The 20205-nt window shown below is 45.4% G+C and overlaps 1 protein-coding gene across 1 annotated transcript in view; it reads left to right on the top strand.

The window, feature by feature from the left end:
• Positions 1 to 19112, top strand: part of EHF (ETS homologous factor) — a 41267-nt gene extending 22155 nt beyond the window's left edge. The window contains exons 3-9 of the mRNA XM_081798360.1: positions 2362 to 2607; positions 4870 to 4932; positions 7602 to 7670; positions 7791 to 7859; positions 12978 to 13040; positions 14464 to 14659; positions 14749 to 19112. Of these exons, the coding sequence (XP_081654486.1) occupies positions 2362 to 2607; positions 4870 to 4932; positions 7602 to 7670; positions 7791 to 7859; positions 12978 to 13040; positions 14464 to 14659; positions 14749 to 14848 (806 nt within the window). The 3' untranslated portion in view covers positions 14849 to 19112. The remainder of the gene's footprint in view (positions 1 to 2361; positions 2608 to 4869; positions 4933 to 7601; positions 7671 to 7790; positions 7860 to 12977; positions 13041 to 14463; positions 14660 to 14748) is intronic.
• The last annotated feature ends 1093 nt before the right edge of the window (positions 19113 to 20205 follow it).

Here is a 20205-nt window from a genome sequence, read left to right as displayed (position 1 = left end):
CCTTTAGTCTGGATCATGTGAAGTTGGGAGAGGAATTAGAGAGGCTTGTTGTCAGGGTATTGAGAGTTATGGTCTCTTGTTGGCAAACTCAGAGCTATACTGTCATAGTCATGTCATTATTTTGGAAAAAAAGATCAAAGCCTCAGGGAGCCACAGAAATATATTCCATCCTTAAACAGCTCTTTTTGTGAGACACCAAAAAATTGGAGGGACACGGAAATATCCAGTCTAAATTCCATGTGTTTGTATATTTGGGAATATTTCTGTGTAATGAAATTTTTGGACTAGATTGTTCCAATCCTTGCCCCTGTTCCCCACCACAATTGGCTTCCCCTCCAGGCCCTACGCAGAGGGTTTAGGGCTGCTTTTGTCTGGCCACGATGTATGAGGAGTGAAGCACACACTGTGAGTGGTAGTTGTGACCCATGGCACTCACCTTTGCGCCTATAATGACGTCCATCTCCTGCTGTTGGTGCTCCTGGGGTCTGGAAGCAGGGGATGGATTCAGAGGGGGTGAGCACAAGTGGGACTGGGTTGGAAACATTCCCCATTCAGCCTCTCTGGGGGTGTTGAGGCTAGGTAAGAGCCATTATGGGACTCAAACCTTTGGAGCTCTTTAGCTCCTTGCCATTCAAACTGTATTCATGGACCATCATCATCATCATTATCATTATCATTATCATCATCATCATCATCATCATGTGGAAGCTTGTCAGGAATGCAGAAACTCAGGCCTCACCCCAGATCTATGGAATTTGAATCTGCATTTGAACAACATTCCCTGGTGATTGACAATCACATTAGAGTTTGAGAAGTACTGATCTAACATGACTTCCAAGAAAAAAAAAAATAGGGACAGTTTTCTTGCACTCTGTTTTCTCCTGTTGGTCCATTATTCAGTTTGTGGAAATATCTGTATGTCATGTTCAGTTGGATTTCCCTGCTTCAGCTTGCTGGGCTTCAGTCGTGTCTTCCCCTTGTCCCTGCCCCTCATCTTTCCTGGATGAGAGTTCCTCCCTTTGACCTCTGTTTTCAAGGGGACTGTAAGATCTCAGCCTCATTACCATGTCCCCAGAGGATGGCTCTCTCGTCTCCATCTCCTCCCAGGACTTTGGGCTGACTTTGTGATGTTCTCTGAAGTGAGCACAGGAGAGTCACATACGTAGAAGTTCAGCCCATCCAGTTCAGCAATATTTATTGGCTTGGGTGAACTTGACTTCTTCACTGATATTTAATTTAACCATCTTGTGAATGTACCTCAAACTCTTCTAGATTGCTACATTATCTCTTCTTCAGGAACAAATTCCACCAAAGAAATATACGGAGAGTACCTACGATGGCATAGTGTCTGAGGTCATTTTTGTAGGAGATGCAAAGATGACTATGGCTCCATGACCTTGAGTTTACAATTTAAAAAGGAGAATAAGACAGAACCTAGAGATGTGTAAAGTAAAGCAGAACATGACAAAAGCCATTAGGAGAAGTACCAAACACGTCTGTTGGAGATTCAGGGGACATCAAGCCCTGAATAATAATATTATTTGGGGGGGTGGTCTGTGATGGCTTTATGGGGTGGCCAGAGTCTGCAAGCTGGGTAAGTATTCAACAGGGAATGACTGGCAGGATACAAACCAGACTGAAAGAACACCAGAGAAAAAAGGCAGAAGTGATGGGGTCACTTGGATAATAGTTACTGAAGAGCCTCAATGCCTGGCTTGGCGATTCTGTAGCTAATTTCCGTGAATAATGGGAAGCTCCTGAAGGTAGCTGAGTAGGGAAATGAGTCATAGCAGCTGTAATAACCAGTGTGGGGCTGGGGTAGATCAGCACAGTTAGCAGGCAGCTAAGCTGGACCACTCTGGAGAGGAGAAAAGACATCATAGAGAAAAAGAATCTTACCCTCATGCCTCAGTTTTGGTTGAAAATGGTCTGAATTTGGGCTTATGTATGTGTGTGTGTGTGTGTGTAAGAGAGAGTTAAAAATGGGAGAGAGAAAAGAGAGGAAGGGAACTGTGTGGGAGTGGACAATAGGCTAATAAGTTGATGACACATAGTGATGCGTTAGTCTTCATGGTACTTTGCAGGAGGCGGGGATGCGCTCATGATCTCAGAGCATTTCAGGTCTGTGTCCTCATGAAGCGCCCAGGGATAAGTACTGTTCTAAGGAGGACGTAAAGAGGCAGGGAGGCACATTTCTGAGCCTCCTCTCTAGAGCCTGTCTCCTACTCCAACCCCACGCTGACGTCCACCGGCTGCAGTTGTTCCGACACCTGGCAGCTGAGCGGTGCCTCCCATGTCTGAGATTATGTCCCGGAAGAACCACAGGTCGCTCATGGGACATGGGTCCCTCCTGTTTTTCAGTTTCCAGCGGGTTTTTTGGAGGCCAGTGGCATGAAATCCATCCTCAGTACTGGACCAAGTACCAGGTGTGGGAGTGGCTCCAGCACCTCCTGGACACCAACCAGCTGGATGCCAGCTGCATCCCTTTCCAGGAGTTCGATGTCAATGGCGAGCACCTCTGCAGCATGAGTCTGCAGGAGTTCACACGGGCGGCGGGGACGGCGGGTCAGCTTCTCTACAGCAACCTGCAGCATCTCAAGTGGAATGGTGATTATCTCTCTCTACCCTGCTGGGAGATTCCTTGTCTGGGACTTCCAAAGGGGGGGGGTCTCACCTCCGAATTACTGTTTCCCGAGGGAGGGAAGGAGAGAGGAGGCGAGAGAACAGGCACGAGTCTGGGGTTCCAGGCGTGTCCAATCCTACAGGAACCCAAGGTAATTGCATTTCTCCTTCTGGTTAATTTTTAAGGAGACAAAGGCTCGCTGGGTATTCACAGAAGACTTGCTCTCAGAAAACCTTTTCTTCTCCCCTCTCCACCCCCACAAACATGTTGGGATAGCCTAACTCCCGATCACTTGCTTATTAAGATCAGCATGGGTCCTTTTTCTTTTCTTTAAACTTCTAGACCGACGTTCTTAAGATGGGACCTACACGTGGCGTGGTAAGAAGTGATGGAGAATTAATTAGGTCTATGTTTGTTTTGGGGAAGAGAAGGCTCCCAATATTTCAATAGATTCTTGAAAAGTCAAGAACTCAAAAAAAGAGAGAGAGAGAAAGGGTTAGAACTAATGGTCTGGACACGTGTGGGATGTTTCTGCAGTGATTTCTGGAATTAGTGCTGCCCTAGGGCCCCGAATGTGTCTCTCTTGAGGCCCCACCTAGAGCAGAGGCAAGCTCTCCATCGGTGAGTCTCTTCACGCACGTTCCCTCCTGGCTTCTAAGACACGATAGGGCAAACAACCTGGCTTGCGGAATGTCTTTGACACTGACCTAAAGTTCTCCTGACAATGCTGGTAAAAAAAGTTCTTCTGGGAGCTGCGGGCATCTTGGGAGACAGTAATATTACATAGGGATAGTGAGCTGGCCTGTCCACGTCAGAATGGGCATGTCTGTCTCAGCAGAACCAGTGTTTGGGCAGGTGGCTGGAACTTCGGGAAGCAGGAGGTCCTGGTCTATGAACCAGATTCAGACCCTGACAGTTGCATCAACGCTGAGGAGGACCCAGGGTCTGGCCTGAAGCTGGCAGCTGGCGTGGCCATTTTGGATGACCTCATTCAGCTCCCAGGCACTCCCTTCTTCCCATCCGCCTCACAGAGATGGTTGCTCATTTTTCTTTACTAGAACCAAACCAAACAAAGCTCTATAAATAACCCCCAGGAGTCTTCAGAAGGAGCAGACTTACACTTGAAGATGTAAATATATTTACCTCCCTACCTTCAATTAGATCCACTCCTTTAAAGCTTTGCCCTGATTGAAGCCTGAGGCAGAAAGGCTTGGGAGGCAGAGAGCAAAGGGGTGGTGGCCATCTTTGACCTTCTGTCTTTGACCTTTCGTAACTTCTTTGGCCCTAATGCATGCTGTCGGTGACTCTGAGTGCCTAATGACCAGATTTCTCTCCTTTGTTTCATTGTTTGCCTTTTTGTAGACATTCTATTAGCTTATATTCACTGAGTGTTTATTTATACTGGACACTGTAAGTAAATTGATTCATTTAATGACCTTATGAAAAAATAAACATGTACCCATTTTACAGATGGGAAACCCGAAGGTCAGAGAGGTTAAAGGTACGACCTCTGCTCCTGAGATATTTATAACCTGGCTGGGGAGGAAAAACATACTAAACGCATTCATATGTGTATGTGTGTATATATGCTTTTATATTTGATATATAAATATCATATATATATGTGTATATATATATACACACACATATATATATATAACCAAGAGAGGAGTTGCAAGGCATAAAAAAAGAGGAGAATTATTCCATTTATCTGGATGGATCTCAGATTGGATCTAATCAAAATGGGTCTGATTACATTTAAGATCAAAGAAGAATCAAACTGGTGAAAATGGTTTCTCCGGGATTTTCGTTTTTCGTCCTGTATCCTAAGTCAGTAAGGGAAAGCAGTTTAGAGGCCATTGACTGACTTTATCTGGTTTAATCCCCTCCATTTACAGACGAGTTAACCAAGAGCTGGAAAGGCCAGGCATCAGTGGGAAAACTGGCCTTCTGACTTCTTAAGTTCTATTTCCACCATCCTGGGATGGCTTCCCTCTACAAGGCCAAACCATTGCATTGGATGTAGATGCCCCAGCTCCTGCTTTTCCGGGCCAGGGACTCCAGGCCCCAGTTTGTAGACACTGAGAGGGAAGCCCCCTGGCCTAAACACTCAGAGGTGGACAGACGGCAGGACGGGCAGAAGCTCTCCCTAGAAGCCAGCTCCGTCCCGGTTGAAGCTTTTGGGACTTGTTTAAGTTCTGGCTCCATGTGGGCTGGCTCTGACTTCCCCAATCTGTCCTCCACAGGCCAGTGCAGCAGCGACCTGTTCCAGTCCACACACAATGTCATTGTCAAGACAGAACAAACTGGTGAGGAGCAGCAGAAAAAGGGAGCCAATTTGGGAGTCCAAGCCCGGGGGAGGACAACTGGGAGGGCGTCAGGAAAGTGTGGGAGCAGGACAAATCCAGTGCTTTGGCACAAAGCCAAGGGACGCCTCTTCCCTGGCTGTCTCCAATGGACCACCCCACCGTGAGTCTTGTTCCTTGCCTTGGGGACCAGGGACTGCCAACTATTTCCAATCTAGATTGAAGCTGTCCACACTTCTGTGCCTCTCGCTGCTGGTTAGGGCATCATCCAGGCTCGGGTCCAGGAGCTGGGGAAAATGCAGAGTCTGGGTGGGCCTCCTTCTCACACGAAGAGAGTCAGGGCCTTGGGCTGGGCCAAGTTAGGAGAAGCAAGGGGAGAGAAGGGAAAGGTTCAGTGTCTCCTCCCTGCTCCTCCCTCAGGGGGAGTGCATTTCACAAAAAGGAGGAAGCTACAGACTCGCTGTTGTAGTTACTGTAGCTTCTGGAGGGCTTGGGGGACATCCAAAAGCAGCTGTGGAACCCACTCCCTGCCTCAAGTGCACTTTTAGACAAATGACACTATTCTGGGCTCTGAGTAGGGTCTGCAGTCTCATAGGATCTACGTTTATTTTTTGTTCTCCTTCCCTGGTCCAATGAGTCCTCCTTTCTCTGTCCCAAATCTTTCTCCTGGGGACCCAGTGGACTTGTGGGGTGGGGTGGGGGGGGGCGGGAGGCAGGCAGTAACTGCCTGGAGAAATGTACCCCAGGGTCTCACACCCATCAGAGCTCCTTGTATATTGACCTTTGGCCTATGACCTCTCAGTCCAGGGAGAGCTATGCAAGTCCCCCAGAGTCCCCTGGCTTTGAGAAAACCAGGCAGTCAACGCTGCTCCAGGGTCACTCCCCACATCCACAGCAGTGAGATTGTGAGCCACGTGGGATGGCCGAGGTTGCCACGGGCCTCCCTGAGGCTTGCGTGCCAGTCACCAAGGACAGAATTTGACCCAGGGTGATTTGTGAGTTGCTAGGGGCTGAAATTGGCCCCATGCAGTTATTTACTCTTTTATAAGGGGCTAGTCACCATTATTAAAGAAAAAGCAATAGCTGCTAAGCATGTTAACTCGGTCTTCCTAGCCTTGCCCTTCCCCCCAACCCCAAAGAGGCCAGGGGTTGCCCGGATGGGCCTGTGTCTCTGGGCCTGACTGCCCTAGAGGCAGACACAGGACTTGGCCCAGAGGCTGGGGCTCCACCCCCACTCCCACCAGGACCTGACAGATAGCCCCACTGGAGGAGCCAGCTGGTATTGGAGAGGGCCCAAATAACTCGGTAATTCCTCCTTGACCATCCAGACATTCTCGTGTTGCCAGTTCCGAAAAGCTGAGCCAAGGGGTGGAGAAGTAGGTCCACCCTAGGAGGAGGGGAGAAGAGGCTCTTAGAGGGGCCAACATCCCCCAAACCTTTTCGGTTCAGTTTGTTTTCAGAGACAACAACAGGTGTATGAGGTGACCCAACGGGGAGAGAGGGTGTAACCCCAAGAGATTGGGCTTGGGGTGCCCAAACACGTAGCTATTAGTTAAAATACCAGCTAAATCCCTATGTCGCAAACAGGAGGACTTAGCCAGTGAGTCAGGTTTTATACTATTTATGCTATAAAAACAAAATGAAACTCGGCCATTGGCTTACCTCGCTGACCCTGAAATTCAGAACGCAGACAGCGGGGGAGCTGAGGGCAGCCTCCGTCTGTGAGGAGGGGGAAAGGCAGGAAGTTCCCGGTGGGGACGAGGTGAGAGCTCCTGCCAGGTCTCACAGCTCTTGGCCGGGAAAGAAAATGCTTCTGTTGGAGGTCAGCCCAGACGTGGGGGTTGTGTAGGAGTGGGGCTTTGTTTGGGGTAGGTGGACGGCAGTTTCCTCTGAATCCGACATCCGAAGAGTCAGACATGCTTACCCAGCACGCTGCAGGGGTGGGGTGGGGGGCAGAGGGAGCGCACTTCTTCTCAGAGACGAGGCAATGGGACCTCACTCTGAAAAGTTGTTTGCTTGATTTGGTGACACTCTCTTCTCCTTCTCCTCTGTTTTATTTTGAGAATTTTGTGTCACCCCTTACATTAATTGGAGAAATCCTGAAGGGAGGGGGCTGTCACCCAACTGGAAGGGGAGCTTCTGGAATTTTAGCCATGAAGACACCGTGATAAAGAATGACTAGACTTTCCTGAAAGAAACATTAATTCTCCCGGGAAGATATTTCTAGAAAACGACACTCATTAATTAGGAATTATTTGTCCGTAACAATTTCTTTTTCCAATGTAAAAATATTCTGGTGATTATACAGTAGCATGCAAGACGATGCCAGGCTCCTGAGCCCACCCCCTGCTATGGGAAAATTCCCAGAAAGCCAAAGCATGGGCCTAGGACAGGGTCTCACTACAGTATTCCCTCACTGCCCGAAAGAGGAAGCAGGTGTAGAACACACAGAGTTGGGGCCATAACAAAGCCCATTTCCGTTAGGACGCTGGAAGAAAAAGGAGTTAACATTCTTATAAAGTAGCACGTGGTAGAAGTCCAATCTTATCCTTTCTCTCTGAGGACCACCCACGAGGCCTAGCACCTCTCTGATGGGCAGTGAGTTAGAAAGGGCAAACTCATCACCCAGGGAAAGGTGATTGCTGACCATCCCCATTTTCTGTCTTTTGTAGACCCTTCCATCATGAACACATGGAAAGAAGAAAACTATTTATATGGCATCAACTATGGTAGCACAGTAGGTAACTAACTCCCCAACACTTACGGGCCTTCGACATTCTGCTTATTCTGTCTTCTAACAGCTGCAAAGTTATGCGGTAAGGAAGGGGCTCTTAATGTCATTTATCATTTCATTGCTGCAGATCTGTTGGACAGCAAGACGTTCTGTCGGGCCCAGATCTCCATGACAAGCACGGGTCACCTTCCTGTCGGTAAGTTGTCCTGATATCGGGGCTGAGGGTGCCTCCTGCAAGTGCTTACTGAGAATTCATGAGAATTACAACACCCTGCGTTTCTACTTTGCAGGAGTCTTTCTTGTTAAAAGACTAGGAAAGGAAGGGAGTTACTTTTTTTAAAAGGTCTGCTTTTGAGCTAGTATTTGTACATTGAAAATGACCAGCAAGGAAGCCTCTGGGAAAACTGTTGGTCTCTTGGGAAACCAAGTCACTCTCTTGTGACAACAAAAACTCCTTTCAGCAGAAGCTTGCTCTTAGGAAATTATCTGATAAAACTGTTTTGACTTGGGTATACTTATGGGGGAAGAAGCTGTATTTAATTTTCAACAAACTACGTCTGACTTTAGGGAAAGAATATCTAAAAGTGACCTTCAGAGGTCAGTGAACCTGCAGTGATGATCTCTGGGTAGTGGGGTAGCTGTCGGAAATTTCTAGAACCCTGGCCATCACAGATCAGCTTTTAAGCCTGACCCTGATGGCTCATTGGGACTCTCTGATTAGTCAGACCACCTGTACTGGATGAATTATGCTCACGTTAGTTGTGTTCGGTTAAAATTGGATGCAACCGGAGGGGAGGCTATCCTTGACTCCAAGTCAAGGTTCCCCTGAGAGGGGTGGTCCATTGGGAGTCCAGAGAGGGGCTTTCAGATGATAATTTCCCCTCCCCTCACAAAGAGGCATTTTGGCACATGTCCTGTGAGCGTGAGTGCACTGGGGGGGGGGGGGGTGAAGAGAGGGTTTCGACCTGGGTGAGAATTTGTAAAACTGCTTGGGTCTATGAAATTTGGAGCTTAGACTTGTCATGAGGCAATTGCTCTTTTCCTGGAATTGAAGTTGGGGCATCTTCAGAATTGGGATTTAAATGTGTGCTTGTGAAAGAACTTGGAATCACACAGCTTCTCCTCCCCCGAAACCTCCCCTTGTTTTTGATTTTGTTCAGTGTGTTTTTAAGAACCGAAATAATGAGGTTTGAGGCTTTGTTCGGGTCAAACCCCTTGAATGAAGCAGGGCTGGTAGCCAGTGTCAGTGCCTCTGGAATTGAGGTTAAGAACGGAGGCCAGTTCATTTCTTGACTTCCCCCTCCCCCAATGGGCACAGCATTATGTGTCACTCTCAGTATTTGTTCATCTTAGGAAACAGATCAGATACTGGAAAGGCTCTGCAGTGGGTTTGCCCTTCTGGGGGAACTGAGCCAATCAGGGGAACATTTCTGTAGCAATTATTGCCACCCAGTCAAGACCGAGGGTTTCAGAGCCGAGGAAACCACCCGGTCACACTCTGACTTCCTCACACCTTGTAAGGTGATGCCTCCCGTGTTCTTCCAGTTGGGTCTCTGGATTATGGCAGAAGATTGCAGCTGAGAATAAACTAGCACCCATCACTTCCTGAGCCTCGGGGGTCCTGAAGCACCTGGAAAACATAAAAGCCATTGTCCCAGCTCTCCTGCCCTCACAGCCTGGCTGCCCTTCTCTCTTCTGTATCCTGACTTACCTTCTAGAATCTCACAATCCATAGGGGCCAATTCTGCTTTCATATTTGCAGCAATAGGGAACTCACTGTCCCCTTATTCCATTTTTGAATAATCCTTAAAACGGGCTTTACAGATCTGCACTCCTTTACCTCCCTTGATCCTGGATTCCTTTGTCGCCCATTCTGATCCTTTGCTTGGAACACGGTGAAGCAATCCAGGACCTCTACCGGAATTATTACTGATAGAATCCACTCAGCATCTGGGGCTGGCAGCTTCTTTGGAGTAATTAACTATCCCCCAGCCTTCCAGAGGGATAGTTAATTATAGCCTTGCCTGGGTCCATTCCTTCCGGAGAGGTTTAATCTCTACTGGATGGGACCAGAACACCACCCCCCTAAAAAAGGACCTTCGTCATTTATCTGAGTCTTTAGATTTCAAGTTCCCATGAAACTGAGTGCAGTTAAATGTCTTTCTATGTTTTAATGCAAGTTACAAGCCAAGCGAAGGCGAGGCTCCACATAAACTGATGCCCTCTGTGATAAACCCAGGTGGGGAAGCGGGCTTTGTTTTGATTCCTCTGTCATCTGCCCATTTCACAAAATGGCTGCTGCGAGTGTTCCTGATCTGCCCGATAGTCCTCGAGCCAGTCACGCCAACTCGGGCCTGATGTGTTTATTCACTGACTTGTCAAGCCTAGAGCTAGGGTGGCATGGTCTATTATAACACTGACATTTGTATATCCCGTAAAGAAATGGCTCACAGCTGAATCACATGCAAATGCTTCTAATCTTCGCTTCTTGCGAAGCAGCTTAGCTGAAGTCACGCTCTGGAACTTGTGTCTTAAACCTGTGGCTCGGTGCTCCCCTTGCCCAGACTGGACCTTGGCCTGAGGTGCCTGGGAGCAGAGCGAGAGAAAGCCGAGCCGGACGACTTCCCCAGAGCGAGCCATTATTTTACAAGAATGAATCACTTAACCACATGGCTAACTTCAAAGGTTTTGACTTTTATTTTAGGGTGAGGGGAAGACACAAGGGGAGAGGCCATCATATTAAAGTGAGGTTTCAGATCAAAAGACTTTAGTGTGAAGGCAGGTCCGTGATTCCACAGCTTGCCCACACACACTGGGGACAGGAAGAGGAGGCTGGAAGATATCCGAGTTTTCTTTTGCCTTTGGCTGCGTATTCCTTCATATTATGATGGAAACATTTTTATTGGGGGATTTATTTTGTTCTCTGTTTTTGGTTTTTCTTTGAAGCTGGATGGAAGTCCAGGCTGGGTAAAGGGCTGACATCTCACAGAGGACATTCCCTCATGGTCTGTCTGGTCTGGGGTCTTTAAGTCTATAGAGTCCATGGACTCATCAAGTGAGCCTAAACCCCTGAAGTTGTTTACAGATTCTCATGAGTGTACCCATACATGCATGTTTCTGGGGAGAGGGTCCAAGGTTTCCGTCTTATTCACAAAGGTAGCTTAGCCCCCAAAGTAACTAATTCTATATCAGCTCGGAACCCTTAAACGGTGATGGAGGCCAATAAGCCAAGAAACCCGTGGGTTTTTCTGAACTCAACCCTGGCTCTGAAATAATGGCCCTGCATCCCTCCTGGATGCCATTGGAAAATGAGCTTTGCTTGTGGCCTACTGGGTAAATGCCACTCTTTGTCTGCAGAACAACGCGGCCCTGTCAGAGTGATGTATCACTTGGAAACCGGGGTGAGTGCCAGACCTGTCGCAATATTGTCACATCCTGATGGGATGTTGCAACCTCACCCTGAAACCTACAAGGTGGGAGAGTGGAGTCTCCTTGCATTTCCTGCGAATTTGCCCTTCCAGATTTCAGAGAAACCCCAGTCAGGTGCAGGCCCCTCCTGCTGACAATGCCAAGGGAGATTCTTGGCCCGAAGAAGAGGTTTCTCAGCTAACCAGAGCTTATGAAATCCCTGTCCTCCTTCTACCTTGGCTCGTGGAGAAACCACCGGGAATGCTGAGTCGTGACGAGCTGGGTGCTCTTCTGGTGACAGTGTATGTGTCCACGCATGCTGGGAAATCCAGAATCGTTGAGTTGGAATTACTTTTTCCCACTAACTTGAGCATTAGAGACCTGAGCCTGATTCTTGGCAGGGAAGACTTCTGTGAAATCTCTTATGTGTCGTTGTCTCTAGAATTGGCACCGAGTGGTGGTTGTGACTGAAGCCTCTGGATTCAAATTGTGTGTGTTCACATCGTGGCTCCACTTTCAGGCTGTGTGACTTCAGACAAGTCACCTGAACTCTCTGTGTCTCAGCTCCTGCACAGATCTTTGGATCATCTAGTAGCCACCTCAGAAGGTTGTTGAGTAAAGTGAATAGGTCATTCATGTATAAAGCAGAGCACAGTGCATGGTACATAGTAAGTGCTCAATAAACAGTATTAACCATTTTGTTTAGGAGCTAATGGTTATTCTAACTTTTTTGAATCATGAGCCACTCTTGACAATGGAAATGAATGCCTTGGGTGCTCTCCATTTGCATGCAGTTTCAGTCCATCCGTAATGTCCTTGAAGGCCACACAGGGATCGGTGAACCCTAGCTTAGGAAGCCCTGATGTACTGTGCACTGAGAAATGCATTTTACTGGCCCAGTTTCTTAACAGGATTGGCTTGCATTTAGGGACTACTCTGTATTTAAATTGCTGGGTTACTGATTGAGAGATTTTTTGGTAAGTTCTGCCTGGTCTTCCTGACACCTGAAGCGCCCATTCACACACACACACACACACACACACGTGCGCGCGCACTGCTAGACCATTTATTTTTCTTTTTAAGAAGTTTTATTTCACCAGATCTGCCTCTGTCATCTTGTCTTTGGTGATACTCACAAGGGTTACCATAATGAGTCATTTGTTAAACTAATCTGTGTTTCTATAGTCCCCTGGTGGCCCTCTGTACTGAGCGCAGGCCAGTCAATGGCCCCTTTGTCAGACTGATTAAAATGTAACTTTGCTTGCCAAAAAAGGGCACTCCTCTGGCTTAAAAGCCATTTTTCTTTGTTATAAGTGTTTACATTTTGTATTATGTAAAAAGAAAACCCACACACATGCACACACACACACACACACACACACCTTCTTTCAGTGACCTATTTCCTTCAATGGCTTCCTGTGTCTCTCAGAATAAAAGCTAAAATCCAAAAAGAGTCCCATGAAGCCTTACTGATCTCAACCTCTGCCTCTCGTTCACAGTCACGCTGGCTTCCTTCTATTCTGTGAATGTACCAAACACATACTGACCTCAGGGCCTTTGCATTTACTATTCTTATTCATAGATGGTTCTTCTGCAAGCTCTCTGCATGGCTGGCTGTCTCCCTCACATCCTCTGGTCCCCTTCTCTGAGAGGTCTTCTGTGACCACCTTATATTTAATTGCAAATTATTCCCACCTTCACATTTCTATCCCCATTTCTTACCCTGCAAGATTTTTCTTCATAGTATTTCTCATCTCTGTTTTATTTTGCTCATATACCACACACACAAACAGTGCCAGGCATGTAATAGGTGCTCAATAAATACTGGTTAAATGAGTGGATGAATGAATGGCAATGATGACTGTAGGAAATGGGTAAATTAAGCAGCTCTCATTGTTCCTTTTAGCAGAGTCACCTGAGATGAAAAAAGAGCAAGACCACCCTGCAAAGTCCCACACCAAAAAGCACAGTAAGTTGGCTGGCTTTCAGATGGCTGTTGTCCCTTCCCTTCAGGGCGGGTGTAACTGGAGGCCACTAGGTTTTAGACAAATATTGCCTCTGCCTGTCACCTCCACTTCTTTACCTCAGCCTGTTTAGGGTGAGACAGTGGGGGCATCACTTGCTGGCAAAGTAAGCCCCTCTGCAGTTTCTCAAAGTGGAGATCCACTGGAATTTCCTCTTTGTGCTGTGCTGTTTGTTCTAAAACTGAGATACCCAGTGAATGAGACCTGATAGGCACGAGGTTAGCAATTTCCCTCTCTCCAGAAAAATGGATGAGAAAAGAAGATGGGAAGTAAAAACGGAGATGTATTCTTTTTTTTGTTGTTGTTGACTGTTGGCTTTCCTACCTTTGTCGAGTGATTGTTCCAAGAAAGGACTGTTTACTTTTAATATTCAACAGTGCTCCTTGGAAGTTGTCTTTCCCCCAGTAATAAGACTTTATGAAAATATAGGAACTCTCAGAGACATGGAGGGGAGAGCTCAGAAAGAAATCATTTGGACATTGTTACATGTTCCGCAGAATTGAACGAACATAGCACAGTAAATGGTGAGGAGGTGTTGTGTAGCGCAGGTCTTGTGGGGGTCAAGTAGGATTTGGTTGCTAATCTTATTACAGTAGTTGCTTCATTGTCAAATTGGCCCCCTCAACTCCTACCAGACCCTGACCCAATACATTCTAGGAGTTAAAGTTCTAGAGCCCTGTTGATGTGCATTTGACTAAACCACAGTCGCTGGGTGAGAGTGCTATACTCGGGCTGAGGTTCTAGACAAAAGTGGTTGAAATTTGCTCGTCCGGGAAATGACAGATGACAAGGAATCCTGAGCAATTCATCAATAGTAATTAAAAGAGATTCCCCCTTGGGGCGCCTGGGTGGCTCAGTTGGTTAAGCGACTGCCTTCGGCTCAGGTCATGATCCTGGAGTCCCGGGATCGAGTCCCACATCAGGCTCCCTGCTCATCAGGGAGTCTGCTTCTCCCTCTGACCTTCCTCCCTCTCATGCTCTCTGTTTCTCATTCTCTCTCTCGCAAATAAATAAAATCTTAAAAAAAAAAAATTTTAAAAGAGATTCCCCCTGGCATAGGAGGTCTAAGACTTATTCCTTGGTCTTAGCTTTACCACTAGCTAATTGGGTGATCTTGGTCAAGTCACTTGAATTCTCTGTGTCTCAGTTTCCTGATATATAAACTGAAAAATTGTGCTAGTTCATTCTCAAATGCCTTTTTTTTTTAAGATAAAATATTTGGTGATTCTGTGATCTGACTGTGCTGGTGGATAGGGGAAAATTGAGTATGTCCTCCCTGATGGACGATGTTGCAACTCTATGCTTCCTCTCCTCCTTCTTGGCTGTGACTTAGGCCACTGATAAACTCCTTTTCCAACTTGTCCTCAGATCCACGAGGGACTCACTTATGGGAATTCATCCGTGATATCCTCCTGAACCCAGACAAGAACCCAGGGTTAATCAAGTGGGAAGATCGATCTGAGGGCATCTTCAGGTTCTTGAAATCAGAGGCTGTGGCCCAGCTATGGGGCAAAAAGAAGAACAACAGCAGCATGACCTATGAAAAACTCAGCCGAGCGATGAGGTGAGGAGTTTCCAGTCCTGACCATGACCACTTAATTCCCTGGCAGTCTTGGTCTGACCGGCCACCTTATGCAATGTCCTTTGTTACAGATATTACTACAAAAGAGAAATTCTGGAACGTGTAGACGGACGAAGGCTGGTATATAAATTTGGGAAGAACGCACGTGGATGGCGAGAAAATGAAAACTGAACCTGCCAACACTTTGAACACAAACCCAAACATTCCCCAAATGATAGCAAGCCAAGAGCTCCTGGACATAAGTATTCCAAAGACTACTTTTCTCTGATATTTATGTACCTTGAGGGGGAAAAACATCCACTTCTAATCGGAAGAAGGAACACTACAGTTGATAAAATTATTTTGTTACTTTGAAGTATGTCCTATATGGGGAACAAACGTACACAGTTTTCTGTGAAATATGATGCTGTATGTGGTCGTGATTTGTTTTTGCCTCTATTGTGAAGTTCCTTTCCACTGCAAGAAGAGCAGGATTTGTAGCCTTGTGCTTCTTGCTAAGAGAAAGAAAAAAAATTAGAGGGCATTAAATGTTTTTATATGCAAAATGATTAGGAGAAGATGATGTGTCCTCTGGGCATGAGCATCCACGTGGCCTCATCAGGAGAGGCGGGTGGGGTTGCTAGGATGAACTCTAAGGTCTCAGGTTGACAGGATGAACCCAAGGATGCTGGGAAGTTTAACTTGACCTTTAGGAGCCAGTGAGTGGAGCATGAAGACTTCCAAAATCCAAGTGGACTATAATCACTGAGTAATCACATGACTTGCAATGCTTAAATCAGCAAGAATAATGGTGAAGGCTTTCTACTCATTCAAGAATGATTTACCTGATGCCAACGCTGTCTCTCTCCCACCCTCTTCGATGACTGGGGAAAAAATCTTCAAATGCCATCTCTGCTCACTTCTAGGTATTTAAGAGAGGCTCTAACCTTGCTTGTTTTTAATCCCAATTGTTCGAAAATAAATGGGAAAAAGGAGGTGGTGATGAGTTTGCTTTTGTATTCCTATAGCCCATCGATTCTCGATTAGCAAAATGGACATTTTGGGCTGAGTAATTCTTTGTTGTGCATTATTTGGCTGTCTTGTGCATTGTGGGATGTTTAGCAGTATCCGTGACCTTTACCCACTGGAGGCCAGTTGCACTCTTATCCCAAAAGTTGTGACATTTTCAGACATTGCCAGATTTCCCTTGAGGGGCAAAATTGTCCTTGATTGAGAACCACTGATGTAGTCTGCCGAGATGAAGATGGTGATTTACTCTCAGAACAAAAATATGCATAGATCTTTCATTCCCTAGAGTGAAGTAAAAGCAAGACTCCAAAGTCAACCAATTTTTAAGTTCTAAAATATTAGGGACAATGGGAATTTTAGAAATGGGAAATCTAGAGGTTCCAAACCCCAGATGAGAGCCAAAGTCAGATAAATTAAACACAGTAATAGCAAGAATTATAATAGAAGACATTTCACTAGAATGACAAAGCAGAGTAAAAATTACATTGCAAAAGGAAATGCTGAGAGAAGAATTGGGTGGGGGGAGTGGAGAGAGAGAGAGAGAGAGATCCAGGGAAAATCTTTCCTCTTTTGGATAATCTCTTTCCCGTCTTATCTGGACTCCTCCCAAAGTGAATGGTGTGTTGCCTAGATTTGTGTCTACAGGATTTTTTTTTTTTTTAAAAGACAGAGAAAAGAAAGGTAGATGGAAGAGAAACAGAAAGCTCAGCTCAGGAGCTACGGTCAGTAAGACGTTGGGGATTTCTTCAGTGGAATTGTTCTGGGGTGTTCTGGTGTCACTGGGGCCTGAAGCCTGGGAGGAGCATGAGCCTGTAGACACTTTGAAAATGGGTTTGAACACCTAGATCCCTTTTGCACCTTTTCTTTCTGGCTCCGCATGTCCTTGGCTTTCTCCTCCCTTTTGCCTCTCTATCTGGAGCCATAATATGGGAAGGGAGACAGCTAATCTCATCAACGAATGGAGCACCTACCACTGTGTCTTACCCAACGAAGGTGAGCAATTCATAGTCAGAGGTTGCAAAGTGTTTGTAATGTATTCAGAAGGTTGGAAGTAAGAATTAAGAATTTGTCCTGATTATAATGAGAGCCATTATGGATGGTGACCTTGGAATGGCAGCTTAGTGAGATGATCTTCTGAAGGTACAACCAAGTCCATTTGTATTTCTGCCTGGCTTGGTCACCTCCACAGAGGTGTTATTTGGTGTTGTCAAGTAACAGTTACTGAGGGAACTGAGAGAAATAACAATGAGCAACACAGACCTAAAGCATGCTGCATAAAAAGACACACCTTGCTTTCCCAGCATTTTACTATGTTTCACTCAGAACAAATTAAACATCCAAATATCTGAATCGGTGTAAACGCATGAATGTGTGTGTGTCTGTGTGCATCTGAATCGTGTGGAGTTATTAGGGACGTCTGCTAATTCGCTCTCTGCTCTTTCTTCCCTGGCTTTGCCTATTCATCACCCAGGGGGGCTAGATCCTTCCCTGAGCTCACCCTTCTTAAACCTGCAAGTTTCTCACATTCCTCCAATTTGGCCTTGGCTCTTTCTGCACCCTCCCCATCGACGAGCAATTTCTACTAGGTAGTAAGTAAATCTGGGGAGTACCGATTGGAACAGTTCTGCAGATAATTAACAGATTGTGCTATTTGTTGAAAGTGACGGTTTCTTGGCACCCAGTTTCTGCTTAAATAGGCTGGAGTATTAAGTTCTCAGCATATCTCTCTATTGTCTTGGCTTGAGTTGATGCATTTTCTATGTGCTGTTCGTGACTTGGAGAACTCAAGGTAATTGAGCCATGCCAACTTGGGGTGTGAACAGAATACTTCCCACCACAGTGTTGCAAGGGAGAGCAAAATCCCAGAGATAAGCCAGCATCAGGTGAAGCGTCCCCCCCCGCCCCCCGCCCCGCCCCACCCAGTCTCTTGGGGACTCACAGCTTCTCACTCAAGAAGCTTATCTGTGCTGGATGCTCACAATGTCCCTAAACCTGGTCTCCTTGAGCTCTCAAGGCTTAGGCTCTAATTTACCATTTTCATGGGAATCTGAGGCAGGAAATGTGTTGCTAAGACTTTACCAGATGCACATAATCTGAGTCTCCTGGATATGTGACTTGATGAAATTTGAGCAAGGTCCTGGATCCCAGAGACATACATCCACAGCTTCTTGAACTTGCCTTCTGAACAGGGCAGACCCACGTGATGAGCTTTCCTTTGAACATGCTGGTCCTTCCTCAAAGTTCTTGCCTTGCTAGACTGTAAGCTCTTGGAGGGCAGGGACTATATCTTATCCATATTGTTTCCCAGCACCTAGCATGGGCTAGGTCCTTGATAAATATGTGTTGACTTAATGAATGAATGTCTTCTGGAAGACTTCTCCATATCCATAATCGGGATGTGAATCATTTCTTCCCCAGAATAAGAGCACAATGGCCAAAACTTCAAGAACATATTATGGAATAGATGAACGTTCTACTGCGAGGCTTTTTACTTTGCCTTCCTACTTGTCCTAAAATGAAACCAAACAGACAGGTTGTTTGGTTCCACAAGTCAAGATATGTTGGATGAGAATTCTGTTGCCTTATTAGGAGCTGTGAGACTTATCTGGTACAAGAAGCCAGTAATGGACCTTTAAACTGTTTCAACCAATGAAGATTATGAATGTGTTTATATGATGTACTTTGCTATTTAAGTGTAAAGCAGTTCTAAGTTTTAGTATTTGGGCGTTGGTTTATATATATATTTTTGTCTTTTTGAAGAAAGGGATCTTTTGATAAGGTTAGTCATGCATGTTAGATCTTAATTTTGCAAGTGTGTTGTCTTTCAAATCTATAAAATAGAGGAAAAGGTAAAATAGTAAGAGGGAAAGGCAATTATCTTATTCTTTTATTGTTAAAAAAAGCATTTTTTTCATGGAGCCATCTATGTGAGGAGCTTCTTTAATTCTACAGAATGTAAGAGATGTTCCACATGACCCTATTGCATGGATACATGCGGTGTGAAAGAAGGAACAGCACAGCAATCACAATATCAGAGCTGAATTAACTTCAGCATTGGTTCTCAGGATGCCTTTTCTGGAATAGGAGATAGAGCACTTAATAAAAACCCATCAAGACTGTGCCTTATGAACCACTGAAATGTATAAGCCCTCACAAGTTTAGCTTAATTGGGATTAATCTTTCTGTAGCTATCTGCATAATTCTTGCTTTTCTCCCCATTTGGCTTCTGGGTCGACAATTTGTGGGAGACAATCCTACTGCCGCTATTTTTTTTTTTAAAATCAGAAATCTTGCCCTTTAAACTATGTGAAATTCAAACTGAGTATTTTTATTTTATGAAAGAATTATATTTTTCAAAGTATGGGTTTGTTGTTGTTGTTTGATGGGTCCCAGAAAACACTAATAAAAACCAGAGACCAGCCTGTAATTGTATGTTTCATGCTTCAACAAACTACCCAAAACTGGGCTCAGAGGAAATGTAGTTGGTCTACAGCAACAAAATGCATGCAATTCTTGCATAAAATTATTCCATAAGCATTTATTGAACATCTACCATGTGCCAGGCACTTTCCTAGACACTAAACTATGGTAGAAAAATGAAAGAGATAAAAAAAAAAAACCCTCTACTCTCATGAAGTTCATGTTTCATTGGATGGAAACAGACAAAAAACCAAAAACTAACAAGCAAATATCAGATATGTAGTAAGGAAATATGGAGCAAAGAGGACTGGAGAGTGCTGGGGTGTGTAGGGACGTATGCAAATTTCACCAGGGATAAGGAGGAAACATTTCAGCGAAGACCCGAAAGATGTAAGGAAAGGAGCCATGCAGATAAGAGGGAACGATACCTTACTGAAGGGACCAGCAAGTGCAAAGGTCCTGAGGTTCCTGACATGTGTTCCTGACATGTCCAAGGAGCAGTGAGGAAGTCTATTTGCCAGAGCAGAATAAGCAATAGTGGGAAATGATGTAAACGAGGCGCTAGATGACATAGAACACGGAGAACATTATGAAGGCTCCAGGTTTTCTTTTGAGTGAGGTGGGGAGCCACAGAGAAGTGACACGCTCTCACTTCTGCTTTAAAACAACCCCTCTGGCTGTTGTGTTGAGAATGAATTGCAGGGAGACATTCAATGCCAAACAAACATTCTTACTGAAGGATGAATAAAAGGAGGAAGAAAAGCTCACACTCACATCCCAGCTTCCCATATGATACTTAGCAAATATTTCAAGGCAGTAAGTGAGCTCCACCTGTTCATAACATATTTCTCCTGGGGCCCAGAAAGTCTCAGTCAATTCTTAACTTCGTAACCAATAATATGAAAATAATAATAGGTGAGCATTTGAGGAAGATCCACTGGTGCCAGGAACTGTGATATGTGCTTTACATACATTATTACATTTAATCCTCCTGCAAGTCTCTGATATATAGATATGATCTCCAATTTTCCAATGAAGGAAACAAAGGTCAGAAAGGTTAAATGACTTTCTTAAGGTCACACAGCTAGGAATAAGTGGTA

The sequence above is a fragment of the Leptonychotes weddellii genome, chromosome 11 (assembly GCF_054177405.1).
Source record: "Leptonychotes weddellii isolate Sample4059 chromosome 11, ASM5417740v2, whole genome shotgun sequence".
Taxonomy (NCBI): domain Eukaryota; kingdom Metazoa; phylum Chordata; class Mammalia; order Carnivora; family Phocidae; genus Leptonychotes; species Leptonychotes weddellii.
The sequence above is the reverse complement of the archived record's forward strand: the minus strand, read 5'-3'. Positions and strand labels throughout refer to the sequence as shown.